The 14,729-nt window shown below is 39.1% G+C and overlaps 1 protein-coding gene across 1 annotated transcript in view; it reads right to left on the minus strand.

The window, feature by feature from the left end:
- Positions 1–380: 380 nt before the first annotated feature.
- b3glctb (beta 3-glucosyltransferase b) overlaps positions 381–14,729 on the minus strand; it is a 30,062-nt gene continuing 15,713 nt past the window's right edge. The window contains exons 11-15 of the mRNA XM_079647850.1: positions 10,307–10,420; positions 7,105–7,204; positions 5,701–5,820; positions 3,007–3,151; positions 381–2,302 (exon numbers count right to left, since the gene is read on the minus strand). Of these exons, the coding sequence (XP_079503976.1) occupies positions 2,177–2,302; positions 3,007–3,151; positions 5,701–5,820; positions 7,105–7,204; positions 10,307–10,420 (605 nt within the window). The 3' untranslated portion in view covers positions 381–2,176. The remainder of the gene's footprint in view (positions 2,303–3,006; positions 3,152–5,700; positions 5,821–7,104; positions 7,205–10,306; positions 10,421–14,729) is intronic.

Here is a 14,729-nt window from a genome sequence, read left to right on the forward strand (position 1 = left end):
TGTGTGTGTGTGTGTGTGTGTGTGTGTGTGTGTGTGTGTGTGTGTGTGTGTGTGTGTGTGTGTTGCTGTATCCCGAAACAGTATTTGACCAAATCATGAACTAAAGTGTTTAAATATTTTTTAGGATGTTACCAGTGTGTTCTGATGTGATCTGTGCCTTTTTGGTGAGAAGACAATTTTATTATTAACTGTTTTATTTATTTAGCCATGCAGGCTGGTTCATTTGAGGATTGTAGCCTCTTCAAGGGAGACCATGAAGAAGGTTTTACAATTTTCCGGACAGAATATAATAAGGAAACAGCAGACTAAAATACATCTAAGCTAAGAGAAGAGACAATTAACAAACAAGTCGTTTACTATATAATTTCAATTAGTCTTGATGTTAATAACATGAGCTTTATTCATTTATGTTAATAATATTTTTCATTTAACTTTCGGACAGGCACTCTTTTTAAGAATAGTTTAACATTTTTGGTATCTACTTCTACCTTTTTCAAAAATCTTTAAAAAAGTGTATATGGTTTTAACGTTGAATATGATTATGCGATTCAGTCTCTAACATTTTCAGCTGTTTATAATTGTGTTATTTATCTGTAAACAGCACCACTGTTTGTTTTTTGGTTAGTCAGTGTGGATGGTTTCAAAAGTAATTACAACCACAGCTGCCTGCGTTAAAATGCCATTCTGCAGCTGCTTTTATGAATAAATAAATACTGGCTGAAACACTAATTACCTGTTTTTATGATTTGAAATTAAATATTCATAGAGTTGAATAATTGTTTGTGTATTCTTTTACTAAAACAGACTGACAGAACAGTGTGAAGCCAGCGGGAATCACAGTGTGTGTATGCCTCACACAGGGAAACACATAATGACAGTTCCAAAACGGACTGAAATCAAAGTTGTAGGAAAGCTTTCACTTCCTTGATAATAATACATGCCTCAGCCTTTGTGTCCATTACTTTTTCACTCATTCTCATTGATGCCAAAACCCCACGAGTTATGAAGTGCCTTAGTGTGTCACTGTGACACTAGTTACTATAGCAACCGGGACATTGGCTGCACGTAGTGACAGTTTCTTTTTGAAGACTATGTGTGATACTAGAAAAGGGACATGGTGTCATAAATATGTATTCGTATCCATCTTCCCGGAATAATCCCATTAGTCTTTACTGAGGACAAGCAATTGTGCTTCTGTGGATGAGCATTACAGGGAGATTAAATACTTTAATGCTTCATTCTAGTGAATGGGGTTACATTTTATATTTGACAATTGCCTAGGATTTTGTTACATTTTCTACAGTTCTGAGATTAACATTTGAATTCTATTTCATGCAGAAATACTGTCATTACAACTTCATAAAAATGAATCACTCAGTTCATTTTGCAACACACACACACACACACACACACACACACACACACACACACACACACACACACACACACACACACACACACACACACACACACACACACACACACACACACACACACACACACACACACACACACAAAGTGGTGACCATTGTTAAGATGCAGCCCCTCTAATGGCTGACAGGCACAAGAAGAGGCTTACACACTGTACTGATGTCAACAAGTCCAATTACTCAGGGAATTGGAAGTTAATATTATCGGTTGCCGCGTATTTGCACATTTTTAGCTCTTTGCTGTTGTGCAAATTTGATTCAATGTTCGGTTTACATATGCAATTTCACGAAGGATTGTGCGCAACACCTGCACAAATAAGAATAAGAAATAAATAAACAGTTATTCTCAAAGAATCGGCAAAGGAAAATACACCCTAACTGCAGTGAGGGCAACCAGAATCTTCTTGTTTCTGTGCTATTTGCATATATTTAAATGAGGTAATATGCATATCTTTGGCACAAAATTGTTCCCAACTTATGCAAATTAACCTCACTGCAAAAACAAAAAGACTGTCTTGGTTGTTTTTAGGAATATTTCTTCTCTTTGTGCGTTACGATGTACGGCATTTAAATTGTTCTCTAATTTGCATACTTTGTTCTGGCTGCACAAGCAACACTAATACTTTGCCTCACGGATAAATGCAATCAAGTGCAATATCTTTTCTAAATCTGCCTTTGAGATGGGCAGATAGTTGCTGAGGTGCAAATAATGCCGCTGTTGGCCTCAGTTCATTCTGACGGTGTTTCTACAGTTCATCTCGTGGCTGTGTGTCCTGCAGCCAGTGTTTGTAGACGACCACAGGATCTATGTTCCAGTGTTTGTGGAAGGAGATGGCCTGCTGCGTCGCCTCGGAGTAGTCATACGGTTGGGCCTAAAATATCAAGAACAAGCGTTGGTGTTTGATACGATTCATATTTCATTTAATATATTGATGAGTGGATCCTCTGATACTTTAAACCATTGCCTGATAGACAAAGTGATCCTAAATTGCATCACAAATTGACCTTATGCAAGGATGGAATTTATTTTAGGCAAATCAATTTGAAAATACAAGTACTTTCAAAGGTACTTTTTCTACACAACCTGATAGATTAGTGGTTAGAGAACATACCAGATGAGCACAAATCCTCTCTTCACTATTGCTATCAGATGAAAGCACAAAAAAGGGAATAAATAAGAGCTAAACATTGAGAAAAGCAATTCTCCAACATTTCAAAATGAATAACACTTTCTTCACGGGTAGGTCATTTCCTAACATGTTCAATAGGAATTTCAATGAAAGAAAGTGTAATTTCATAGTTATCATTTAGATATTAGCACAGTCGACTGTTCTTGGAAAAGTAACTAAAGTTAGGAAGTTGTGTTGAGCATGTTGATGCATTGAATATGCATTCGACACTCAAATACTTTTGGAAACGTTATTCTTTACATTTGCTGAATGATATGCTTCCCTGAAGAACATTTCACATTTCACATGTCTGCATGTTCTGCACGTTCTGCTGTGCACTGACCCCAATGTCTTTGACAAGTTACATTACGTAGCGAACAAATAAAAATGTGTGTATTGTTTCCTACCTGGTGGAACAGGGGGCTGTGTGTGATGGGAACACCGAGGGAAGTGAAGCACCGGCCCAGCACCATGTCATCAGGAGCGTCGTCACTATAGCAACCACAACCACTGGAAACGAGCCGGGACACCGCAGACCGACTGAGCACCATGCTGCTCACAGAAAAAAACAGATATTTAAATAATAAAGGGAATCAACAGCACAATAAAACATGATACAAGGTTTATGTGACTGTCTGAGCCGTATTCATTTTTGTTATGTTATCATGTAAAACTAAGTATTTTTATATTTCAAAGAGGCAGTTTTCCTTGAACTTTGGGATGAAAATATCCTTTTCTTCACACACAGTATTCAGCCTGTCAGGACTATCAACGCTTCCATCACTGTTTTTTCTTTTTACGGGATGTGTAGCCAAAATAAATGTTAGCTGGTGAACATATTGGAGCATTCAGCAGCTTGAGCAGAGTCAGATGTTTCTACTTTATTGAATTTCAACTTAGTTGTAAGTGAATTGAATCAGGACAAGGAAATAATAGGAAATAAAAAGGTCTAACACACACAACAACACCCTGTCCCATAAAACACACAAAGTGACAGTCCTTTAAACCTTTTATAAAGTGCTGGAGCAGATTTGGGGAACCCTTTAGTAATTTAGTGGTTGTGCTGTGGAGAAAAGGGCATGTCTACGTTCTGGTTGTCTTTTTCCTGAGGGCAGTGTTCTTAAGGATGTTTGTCAGGAAGCCTGGAGTCCTATACTATTTTAAGACCTTTGAAATCAACGCCGGTCTCATGCGTGTCATAGATGGAGTGAGTTTAAAGAGGTTGGTTTGGTTGCCATAACACACAAATATCAAAAAGATGAAAACATTTTCCCCTGTAGCTCTGTAGAACCGCAGCTTCCCCGCTCTGGACAACTTTTTAGGTGAACTTTTTGATGATCAGGAAGATTCCAATTCCATGCACCACAATTTAGAGAGGAGATTGTTGCTCCGGTGGTGCACTTTTCCAATCTTTAAGTTGGTAATAGTCTTTAGTGAGAGAGCCTGCCCATCCCTCAAAGAGTCAAACACCAGCTACTTAGTTTTGAAAAATACTAATTCAAGTTGTAGCGACAGCCCTTGCTAACTTGCGACAAGACCCTAATTTCTGTAAGCTCATTCAATGTCTCGTGATATCAGGCTTGGCAATGTTGTGTTATCAGCAAGTTTACATTTTTTAACAGAGCCCTCAGGGGTTGGTAGAGACCAAACCAGCAAAAAGGGTATAAATTAGAATTATGTTTGTCCTTTATTTTGGAGGCCATTTTAGTCAGTGTGAATAAATAACTTAATATCAACATAAAATTAGTCATTTGATCATTCAATAATATAATATATATACAAAGTACATTAAAATATAGCAAATTGTAGTCAAAATGTATGACAAGATTTCAACCCTACCAGATTTGTCTTGTATTTAATATACATTTTAAATGTACTGATTTAATGCTATGGTGTACTCAAGAAATACTGATACTTTATGTAATATTTACCAGAATGCAGTCGCAATAACGTTTTGGGACAGGCATACACATACTTTGCTGCTCAATGCAACAGGAATACACATACTGTGCTGCTCAATGCAACAGGTATACACATACTGTGCTGCCCAATGCAACAAGTATACACATACTGTGCTGCTCAATGCAACAGGTATACACATACTGTGCTGCTCAATGCAACAGGTATACACATACTGTGCTGCTCAATGCAACAGGAATACACATACTGTGCTGCTCAATGCAACAGGTATACACATACTGTGCTGCTCAATGCAACAGGCATACACATACTGTGCTGCTCAATGCAACAGGTATACACATACTGTGCTGCTCAATGCAACAGGTATACACATACTGTGCTGCTCAATGCAACAGGTATACACATACTGTGCTGCTCAATGCAACAGGTATACACATACTGTGCTGCTCAATGCAACAGGTATACACATACTGTGCTGCTCAATGCAACAGGTATACACATACTGTGCTGCTCAATGCAACAGGCATACACATACTGTGCTGCTCAATGCAACAGGTATACACATACTGTGCTGCTCAATGCAACAGGTATACACATACTGTGCTGCTCAATGCAACAGGTATACACATACTGTGCTGCTCAATGCAACAGGTATACACATACTGTGCTGCTCAATGCAACAGGTATACACATACTGTGCTGCTCAATGCAACAGGTATACACATACTGTGCTGCTCAATGCAACAGGTATACACATACTGTGCTGCTCAATGCAACAGGTATACACATACTGTGCTGCTCAATGCAACAGTCAGATAGAGTGAACGTTTATTCTCCAATTTTGACTTAATAACACTTTTCTATTTGTGCAGCTTTCGCACCACTGGCTAAACTGTGGCTGTTCCCTGCAAAGCATTCTTCTTTAAGCATAATTGTATGTGCAGATAAAATAAATGAAAAAGAAAACTGAAAGAGGACAGTTCTGAGTTCAGTCAGAAGCTGAGCTGAACACAAACACCCAGACACACACTCAAAGAAAGAAGTGTTGGCAACCTGCAGCTCCCGTACTTGTACAGCTCGACATTTGCAAATAAACAGCCCATGGTTCATGGTTAAAATTTGATTCACCTTCTGTCCTTACAACTTAGCATCAACATCCCCCACATTCCCCGCAGCCTCACCCTCCTCCTCCTGTGATGTAGCTGTATCCGCTCTGAAGCAAGCGGTAGCCGTACCTCTCCCCCAGAATCACTACTTCCTTCGGGTCGTAGCAATGCAGCAGTTGCCGCAACCTGGGTAAACTACAGACAGCAAACAGACAGGAAGGGAGGAGCATGCGTGCATATTTCCCAAACACAAGCACACATCATAGACTCTAGACCAGAGGGGTCAAACTCAAATACACAGTGGGGCAAAATAAAAAAATCGGTACTGGTCGAGGGCCGGACTGGTTCAATGTTTATTGCAAAACGTATTGAAATGAACTTATTGCACATATTAAACCTGGAACTAACAAAGCTTACATTTTTGCCTATAAAAACAACATTAAACATTAAATAATCAGTTGCATTCATTTCTTATGGCTCTATCTGCAGCTCTTATCATTACATTTCTCCGCAGGCCAACAACAGCTTCAACAAAACTATTTCCCTCAAAGAGAAAACCAAACATGCCCTGTTGTCATGAGAGAGAAAAGTGCAGAAGGAAACCTCCATGTAAAGACTGTATGGAGAAACACAAAACAATGTCTTGGCTACATCAAATGTCTATGCTCAGAGACTAAAGAGGATTTTTAAGGGATTCAAACCGTTTCTAAAGTTGTGTCTTTAATGCAACAAAACGACTTTGGTTCAAAGCTTTTCTCACTAACCATCTGACCATCTCACTCCCTCCTCCAGTTTTGTTGGAAATGTTAGTAAGTTACACATTTATAAATCTAACTGGTCCCTGAAATCACAAATAATTACTATGTCAGCCAGCAAGTGACCTGTGTGTGTGTGTGTGTGTGTGTGTGTGTGTGTGTGTGTGTGTGTGTGTGTGTGTGTGTGTGTGTGGCCTAGCATTACTATACTTGTGGGGACCTAAATCTGTTTACACAGTCACGTGTGGGGACTCGCTTCCCTTATGGGGACAAATTGGAGGTCCCCATGAGGGGAATCATTCATTTTAGGGTGAAGACTTGGTTAGGTTTAGGATTAGGGTTAGGGTAAGGGTAAGGTTAAGGGTAAAGGTTAGGGTTAGACATGTGTTGGTTATGGTTAAGGTTAGGATAAGTCTCCAGGAATGCATGTAAGTCAATGTAATGTCCCTTGAAGCGATGTATACATGGTATGTGTGTATGTGTATGTGTATGTGTATGTGTATGTGTATGTGTATGTGTATGTGTATGTGTGTGTGTGTGTGTGTGTGTGTGTGTGTGTGTGTGTGTGTGTGTGTGTGTGTGTGTGTGTGTGTGTGTGTGTGTGTGTGTGTGTGTGTGTGTGTGTGTTCTTAAAATAAATCACTGTCATGTGATATCTAAGGTTGTGTTTTCTTCCTTTCGTTGACAGTTGTAGAATAGAAAAGAAATATCTTCTCCCAGTTACCTGATCAGTGTGTCGTCATCAACAATGAGAAGCCAATCAGCCTTTGGTACGTCTTTGCTTAAGAACCGCTTCAAGATGGCAAATGTCTTCCCACAATGCCCTGCAGGGAGGTGACATACAGATAAAGCAGAGATCTCCAATTCATGTTTGTGGTTCATGAGACCTCATCAGACCCGATTCAAGTATTTTATCCACTGACTGTTTTAATCCGATAGGTAAACATATTTACAAAAAGGATTAGTTTTCTGTTGATCATTTTAAAATGGTTCTGATTCATAATCATAATCAGGGATATTAAAAAAAGAAGTTATCTACTTCAAAGGCCAAATCATGTTTGTGAAAATCTGGCAAATAGACAATTCACGCTGGTACTGATGATATTGACTTTTACAAAACACATCATATTTTTACAACAAGACAAAATAGCTAGGCAAGCAAAATAACCAATTTTCTGAATGAAAATAATGTATGAAGAAAACTTGAGATGTCCCAGATCATATACAGTAAGTAATAATAGAGGAAGCTCAGAGCCATTTCATTGCTTTTATTCTCCTGAGCATACAGCTAAATGTACAATATATCATTTTCTATGACTACGTTTTTCTCAATCCAAATCACAAAAGACAGAGTTAGGGTTGTTTTTAACGGAACATTTTAAAGCAGAAATGTCCCATCAGTTACCTTAAATCTGTTGCATTAACAAAAAAAGACATAAAAGAGGTTTGAATATTAGACTAAAGGACGAGGGACTTCACTTAAGGAAATACAATGTTCAAAAATGATGGGGTTGGAAAGTTATAAAAAAATCCTTTTGAAAAACGTTTTGTACAGAGGACTTGACAGATTGTGTTTGACTTCCATCAGCCTGTGAACAAGGGAAATATAAGACTGAAGGAGATTTAAACATTTACATAGTAATCCTCACTGGGAAGAGGAATGACTTTGCTGTAATGCCAGGATTTATTCAGACTTCTTGTCTGCTTTTTCAGTTTCATACACGGATTCCTCCGTCAGCGCACTTGAAGTGTGAGAGAGGAGAGTTACAGCTTAAAGGACTTCATATCCTTTTAACAAGGATCTCACATTGCAAACAAAAAACACAAAACAAAAGGGGGGTGGGTGAAGTGGCAGTGAACTAACTCTCGAACTGTAGCTTGACCTTGACAGTCACCAAACTGCTAGCGATGTGTTTATCACACAGAGAGCGGACACAGAGTCAACGGCTCTTTGAGGTTGTATTGTGCAAACGAGCTAATATTGAAAACACTACAATGCTAATGCTGCGTTCACATCAGAACGAACCTGAATCCATCTCATATATTAAACATAAGCATTAGTTTGTAATCATTTATTAATGTTTATCGTCTTGGTTTAGATTGTTAGCATAATAACACGTATTAGCTCTAAACACAGAGTACAACTGATGCTGGAGGACATTTCAATACGCCTGCAGGTTTATTGGCATAAAGCAAAGTGTTAGACAACTGACACGATTGACCTCAACATGGTGCTAAAAAAGTCAAAGGATCATAACGACATGATCATCCCATAAAAACATCCAACTGAAAATGGTTCATTTTGAAGCGATGAAAAGTCACACAAAAAAAGAAAAGTTAGATGGTCATAGTTATTAGGAGACATCATCTGGGAACCAATGGATATCTTTAATATATTCTGTGCCAATCCATCAAGTAAATTACATTTCACTAAAGAAAGTGGAAACTTTGACCTGCTGCTGGCAACAGAGGAAAAGTCATTAGATTGTATCCCTTATGGTCCAGCATCTATTGATCCCCCTCCATCCACACATTTTAAAGCTACCTATTTAGGTCAGGGGCGTAGTCGTTACAGCCGTCACAAACATCCCCTAACTCTTCAGCTTCCCCCCCGAGCTCCTTCTAAGGCAGTGGTTCCCAACCTTTTTTCCCAAGAGCCCCCCCAAATGACTCCTGTTGGAAGTTGCGCCCCCCCCCCAACACACACACAAGGGGGGGGGGGGGGGGGGGGGGGGGGGCGCAACGGCGGTAATTAAAGTTTCAAAGTTTCAAAAATGCTACAACTACTGTCACAAACTGGATGAATGTGAAGTATCTTGTTAAAGGAGGATGAAAGCGTAATTAAGGAGCACTATGTGACTTTGATGGTTATTGGACTCAGGATTCATTCATTTGGATTCCCGCTGTATGAAGAAATTAAAGGACGACGCAAGTGGAAACCATTCACAAAGGGATTAAACTGTTTAAAACACATGCTCAAAGTAAGCCGGATTTTGCCGATGTGTTTATGTGGATTCAAAAGTTGTAAATAATCTACAAAATGGAGGAGACCGATCTGATTGGAGCAACTGTGACAAATAATCCAACTGAAACCGGCATGGACAATGACTCTGTTTTAAAAATGCGCTTATCCAGACAAGCCTGGTTTGGACACTTTACAGGCAGAAGAAACATTTCTATTAAAGACAGAATTATACATTGCTGTCTTTTTAAGCCTTTAATAGCCACTCACTTGAAATTGTATTCAAATTAATTTATCAATTATTTTTTATATTTTATTGTAGTGTAGGGACAAGGCTTTTAGTGACAATCATGTATTGCGTTACAATTATATACAAAAAAAAAAAAAGTCCCAAAAAAAGAAGTCTAAATATGATATTTGGCCTTAAATCATCTGAGGCCTGGTTCCCCCCCCTGCGATCTTTGGCGTCCTCCCAAGGGGGGCGCGCCCCCCAGGTTGGGAACCACTGTTCTAAGGGATCCTCCGACTGCTGTCAGGACACCTCTGTGATTTAATCTCTCTAAAAGCCATGACACACCCACAGTCCAAGATCGTTCAATATAAGCAAAGAGAAACAGACGCGAGGGAAACAAACAAATGACTCAAGTCAAAAGGGGAGACAGAGGTCTAATGTATGATGTTTTCACTTCACAATGACCTCCAGGAGTTAGTGTTGAGTGAGTGTGAAAATGGTTCGGCAAACGCTGCTTTGTTTGTATCAAAAGAACGACGTGTATATCTACAGGCTGTTATCTGGGATCTCTCACTACCACAGCTGCTGTGACTTTACCTCCTCTCTCACAGGCACAGAACGTAACTGATTGTTGGCTTCTGGCTGTAATCTTTGCGGTGTGTTCAAGTGCAACAAATGAAGCTTGTCCCTTGTTGTTGGTGTGGTGTGATTACACTTCCTAGATCCGCTTACCTCTCTCAGTGTTGGGCACTCCCAGGCTGATCGTGGGTATGGAGGCGTCAGTGACGTCGCTGTAATACTCCAAAAACTCAGCGTCTTTCTCCCAGGTTGCCTTCACCACTGGTACTGTGAGGAGAAATGGAAGAGGGTAACAAAAGAGGCCAGGTGGAAGAGAGAAAGTAGAGCCTTAAACATTTAATCTGAATCACACAGACACGTACAGAGTTAATTATGAAAACTATCAAATAACGACAGAAGGGAGTGAGACTGGGGGAGAGAGTTAATAGTGTGTCTTTGAACTAGCATTGTCATTAACTTCATGTGGATTTGGATAATGATAAGTAATCACAAAATTAGTTTTATGCTGATTTACTCTCAAATGATTCCACTAACTAATTGTTTGGAGTGCACACTACTGCTTTCCCCTGCAATGCTAATAAGAGCTGAATATCAATTAGCGGGTTGGGGAGATAATCGCTCTGGTCTTTCTCCTTTTGAGTTTATCTGTTGCTTTAACATATTCAGTCCCTAACTGCTGGCTCATTTTGACCCTAAAAAAAAGCACCCAATGTTTTGGATAATTACACAAACTGTTGCAATTTAAGCGGACAGACTAAACGAGGTTGTGAATTTAAACTGGATGTTTTAAATGACCGGCACTCTGTTTAGAGAGTGGCAGTAAAGAAAAAAGCGGTGACAAATTAAAACTGTGAAGTAAAACTTGCACTGTGATTTCCATTTAATTTATATTTGCCCTGTGACAAACGTTAACTAAAAGATTTCATTTTCGCGATGTCGTGACCTCAGGGGGACAGATCGGCTTGCTAGTGTGCTCATAAATAAATACATCAATCAATGTTTATTTATATAGCCCAATATCACAAATGTTACATTTGTCTCAGTGGACTTCATAGTTTGTACAGAATATCAGTATGACAATACGACACCCTCTGTCCTTAGACCCTCACATCGTACAAGGAAAAACTTCCAGAGAAAACCCACAGTTTAAAGGGAAAAATGGGAGAAGCCTCAGGGAGAGCAACAGAGGAGGGATCCCTCTCCCAGGACGGACAGACGTGCAATAGATGCCGTGTGTAAATTGAAAAGATAATACATTTGCAACATAGGTAGTCCAAATGTTTGGAAATGCATGTGTGTATAATAGGAAGATGAATCCACGAGGATATCCATCCAGGACTTATGATCTAGGACCACAGCCACGACTCAAGATCCAGGACTCGCAATCCATGACACAGGACCGCAGGATCATCCGTGACTCCGGATCCCGGCGTAAATAGACACCAAAAAGAAAGAAATTTGGGGAAGCTGGGTTAATCGGAACATGAGAGTACACAGGTATAGACAGAGAGAAGGAAGAAGTAAGATGTCCCCCGACAAACTAAGCCTATATCAGCAAAACTAGGGGCTGAATCTAAACAGCCCTAACTATAAGCTTTATCAAAAAGGAAGGTCTTAAGCGCACTCTTAAAAACGGATAGGGTGTCTGCCGCCGGAACACAAACTGGAAGCTGATTCCACAAAAGTGGAGCTTGATAAGAAAAGGCTCTGGCTCCCATTGTACTTTTAGAGACTCTAGGAACAACCAACAACCCTGCATTCTTGGAACGCAATGCCCTAGTAGGACAGTAGGGTATAAGGAGTTCTTTAAGGTAAGATGGCGCCTGCCCATTAAGGGCTTTGTAGGCGAGAAGAAGAATTTTAAATTCTATCCTGTGTTCTATAGGGAGCCAGTGTAAGGCAGCCAAAACAGGAGTAATGTGGTCCCTTTTCCTAACTCTGGTTAGTACACGAGCTGCAGCATTTTGAATCAACTGAAGCGACTTGACTGACTTCTTGGTACACCCTGATAATAAGGAGTTACAATAATCCAGCCTTGAAGTAACAAATGCATGGACTAGTTTCTCTGCATCGTTTTGAGGCAAGATATGCCTGATCTTTGCAATGTTACGTAGATGGAAGTAGGCGGTCCTTGAAATTGATTTTATGTGGGTGTTAAAGGATAAATCCTGATCAAATATAACACCAAGATTCCTTACAGTCTCACTGGAGGCCAAATTAATGCCATCCATAGTTAGTATATCTGTAGATAATTTGTTTCGTAGATTCTTCGGGCCAAGTACAATAACTTCAGTTTTGGTCGTGTTTAACATCAAAAAATGTAAGGTCATCCACGTTTTTAAGTCCTTGAGGCAGTCTTGAATTTTATTTAAATGATTAATTTCATCAGGCTTGATTGATAAATATAGTTGAGTATCATCCGCATAACAATGAAAGTTTACAGAATGATTCCTTATAATATTGCCTAACGGAAGCATATATAGTGTGAACAAAATAGGTCCAAGCACTGAGCCCTGTGGCACTCCATGGCTAACTTTGGTTTGCATGGAAGATTCATCGTTGACACATACAAACTGAGAGCGTTCAGATAGATAGGACCTAAACCAGCCTAAAGCAGTTCCCTGTATGCCAACTAAGTGCTCTAGTCTTTGCAATAGGATATCATGGTCGATAGTATCAAATGCAGCACTAAGATCGAGCAAGACAAGAATAGAGACGAGTCCTTTGTCTGAGGCTATTAGAATGTCATTTGTGACTTTAACCAGAGCTGTCTCTGTGCTATGATGTGTTCTAAAGCCAGACTGAAAATCTTCAAATAAATCATAGTTTTTTAAGTAATCACACAGCTGCTTTGCGACTGCTTTCTCAAGAATTTTTGAGAGGAACGGAAGATTAGAAATAGGTCTATAGTTGGCTAAAACCTCTGGATCGAGGTTGTGCTTTTCAAGAAGCGGTTTTATCACTGCTACTTTGAATGATTGTGGAACATAGCCTGATAATAAAGACATATTCATAATATTTAATAAAAAAGTGCTAATTAATGGAAAAACTTCTTTTAACAGCTTAGTTGGAATCGGGTCTAAGATGCACGTTGATGGTTTAGAAGAGAGAATCATTGAATTTAATTGTTCAAGGTTTATGGCTGAAAAGCATTTTAGTTTACTATCTAGTGTAATATTAGAACTTACGTTTCCGGGAGCTGTTGATAATACTATACTGGTCAAATGCAAGAGGTCGTTGATTTTGTTTCTAAGAGTAACAATTTTATCGTTAAAAAAGCACATAAAATCATTACTACTGAGTGCTATGGGAATAGAAGGCTCAATAGAGCTGTGGCTCTCTGTCAGCCTGGCCTAGAAATCTTGCATTATTCTTATTCTCATCCATTAATGAGGAGTAGTAGGCTGCTCTTGCTTTACCCAGTGCTTTCTTATATTCATTGAGAGTAATATGCCAAATTAAACGAGATTCTTCAAGTTTAGTGGAACGCCATATCCTTTCAAGTTGTCTCGACTTTTGCTTTATTTTGCGGGTTTCGGCATTATGCCATGGAGCTAATCTATGTTGTTTTATTTTCTTCTTTTTCAAAGGAGCAACACAGTCTAATTTTATTCGCAGCGCACCTGTAGCACTATCAACAACATGATCAATTTGGGGTGGTGTACATTTTGTATAAGTTTCCTCCCTTACATGCAGACATGCTATCGAGTTAAGTATTGGTGGAATCTCTTCCTTAAATGTGGCTATAGCACTAACGGATAGGTTTCTGCTGCAGGAGCTTTTGGCTAATGCTTTGTAGTCTAGTAACAGTACTTCAAAAGTTACTAAGAAATGGTCGGATAAGGCAGGATTATGCGGTTCGACTAATAGTTGCTCAATTTCAATACTATAAGTCAGAACAAGGTCGAGAGTGTGATTATAGCAGTGGGTTGGTTTATTTACACTGACAGAAACCAACAGAATCTAATATAGAGTTAAATGCAACAGTAAGGCTATTTTTATCATCGTCAACATGAATATTAAAGTCACCTACGATAATTACTTTATCTGTTTTAAGTACCAAAGTTGATAAAAACTCAAGAGAATTCTGATAAGAATTCTGAATAAGGAAAGTTGCAAAGTTTTCCAGGTCGGATGCGTAAGACTGAAAATGAGGCTTTCAAAGGAGGTATAATTTAATTTTTGTTTAGTATTGATAAGTAAACTTGAGTCAAAGATTGCTGCCACTCCACCTCCTCGGCCCGTGCCTCGGGCAATATGAGTATTGATATGGCTGGGTGGAGTGGCCTCATTTATGCTGACATATTCTTCATGTCTCAACCAAGTTTCAAGGAGACAGAATATATCAATATTATAATCTGATATTAAATCATTTACCAATATTGCTTTAGATGCTAGAGATCTTATGTTTAAGAGACCACATTTAATCTTCCTGTTTTGTTGCACTGTAGTAGTTGTTACATTTACTGTTATTAGGTTATTATGTGTGACACCTCTATTAGGTTTACCTTAAATTGTCCTTGGGCAGACACACACACCGTTAATATTGGGTATTTTATTGGGTTCGGGATTCCTA

Source organism: Notothenia rossii (assembly GCF_949606895.1).
Source record: "Notothenia rossii genome assembly, chromosome: 9".
Classification (NCBI taxonomy): Eukaryota; Metazoa; Chordata; class Actinopteri; order Perciformes; family Nototheniidae; genus Notothenia; species Notothenia rossii.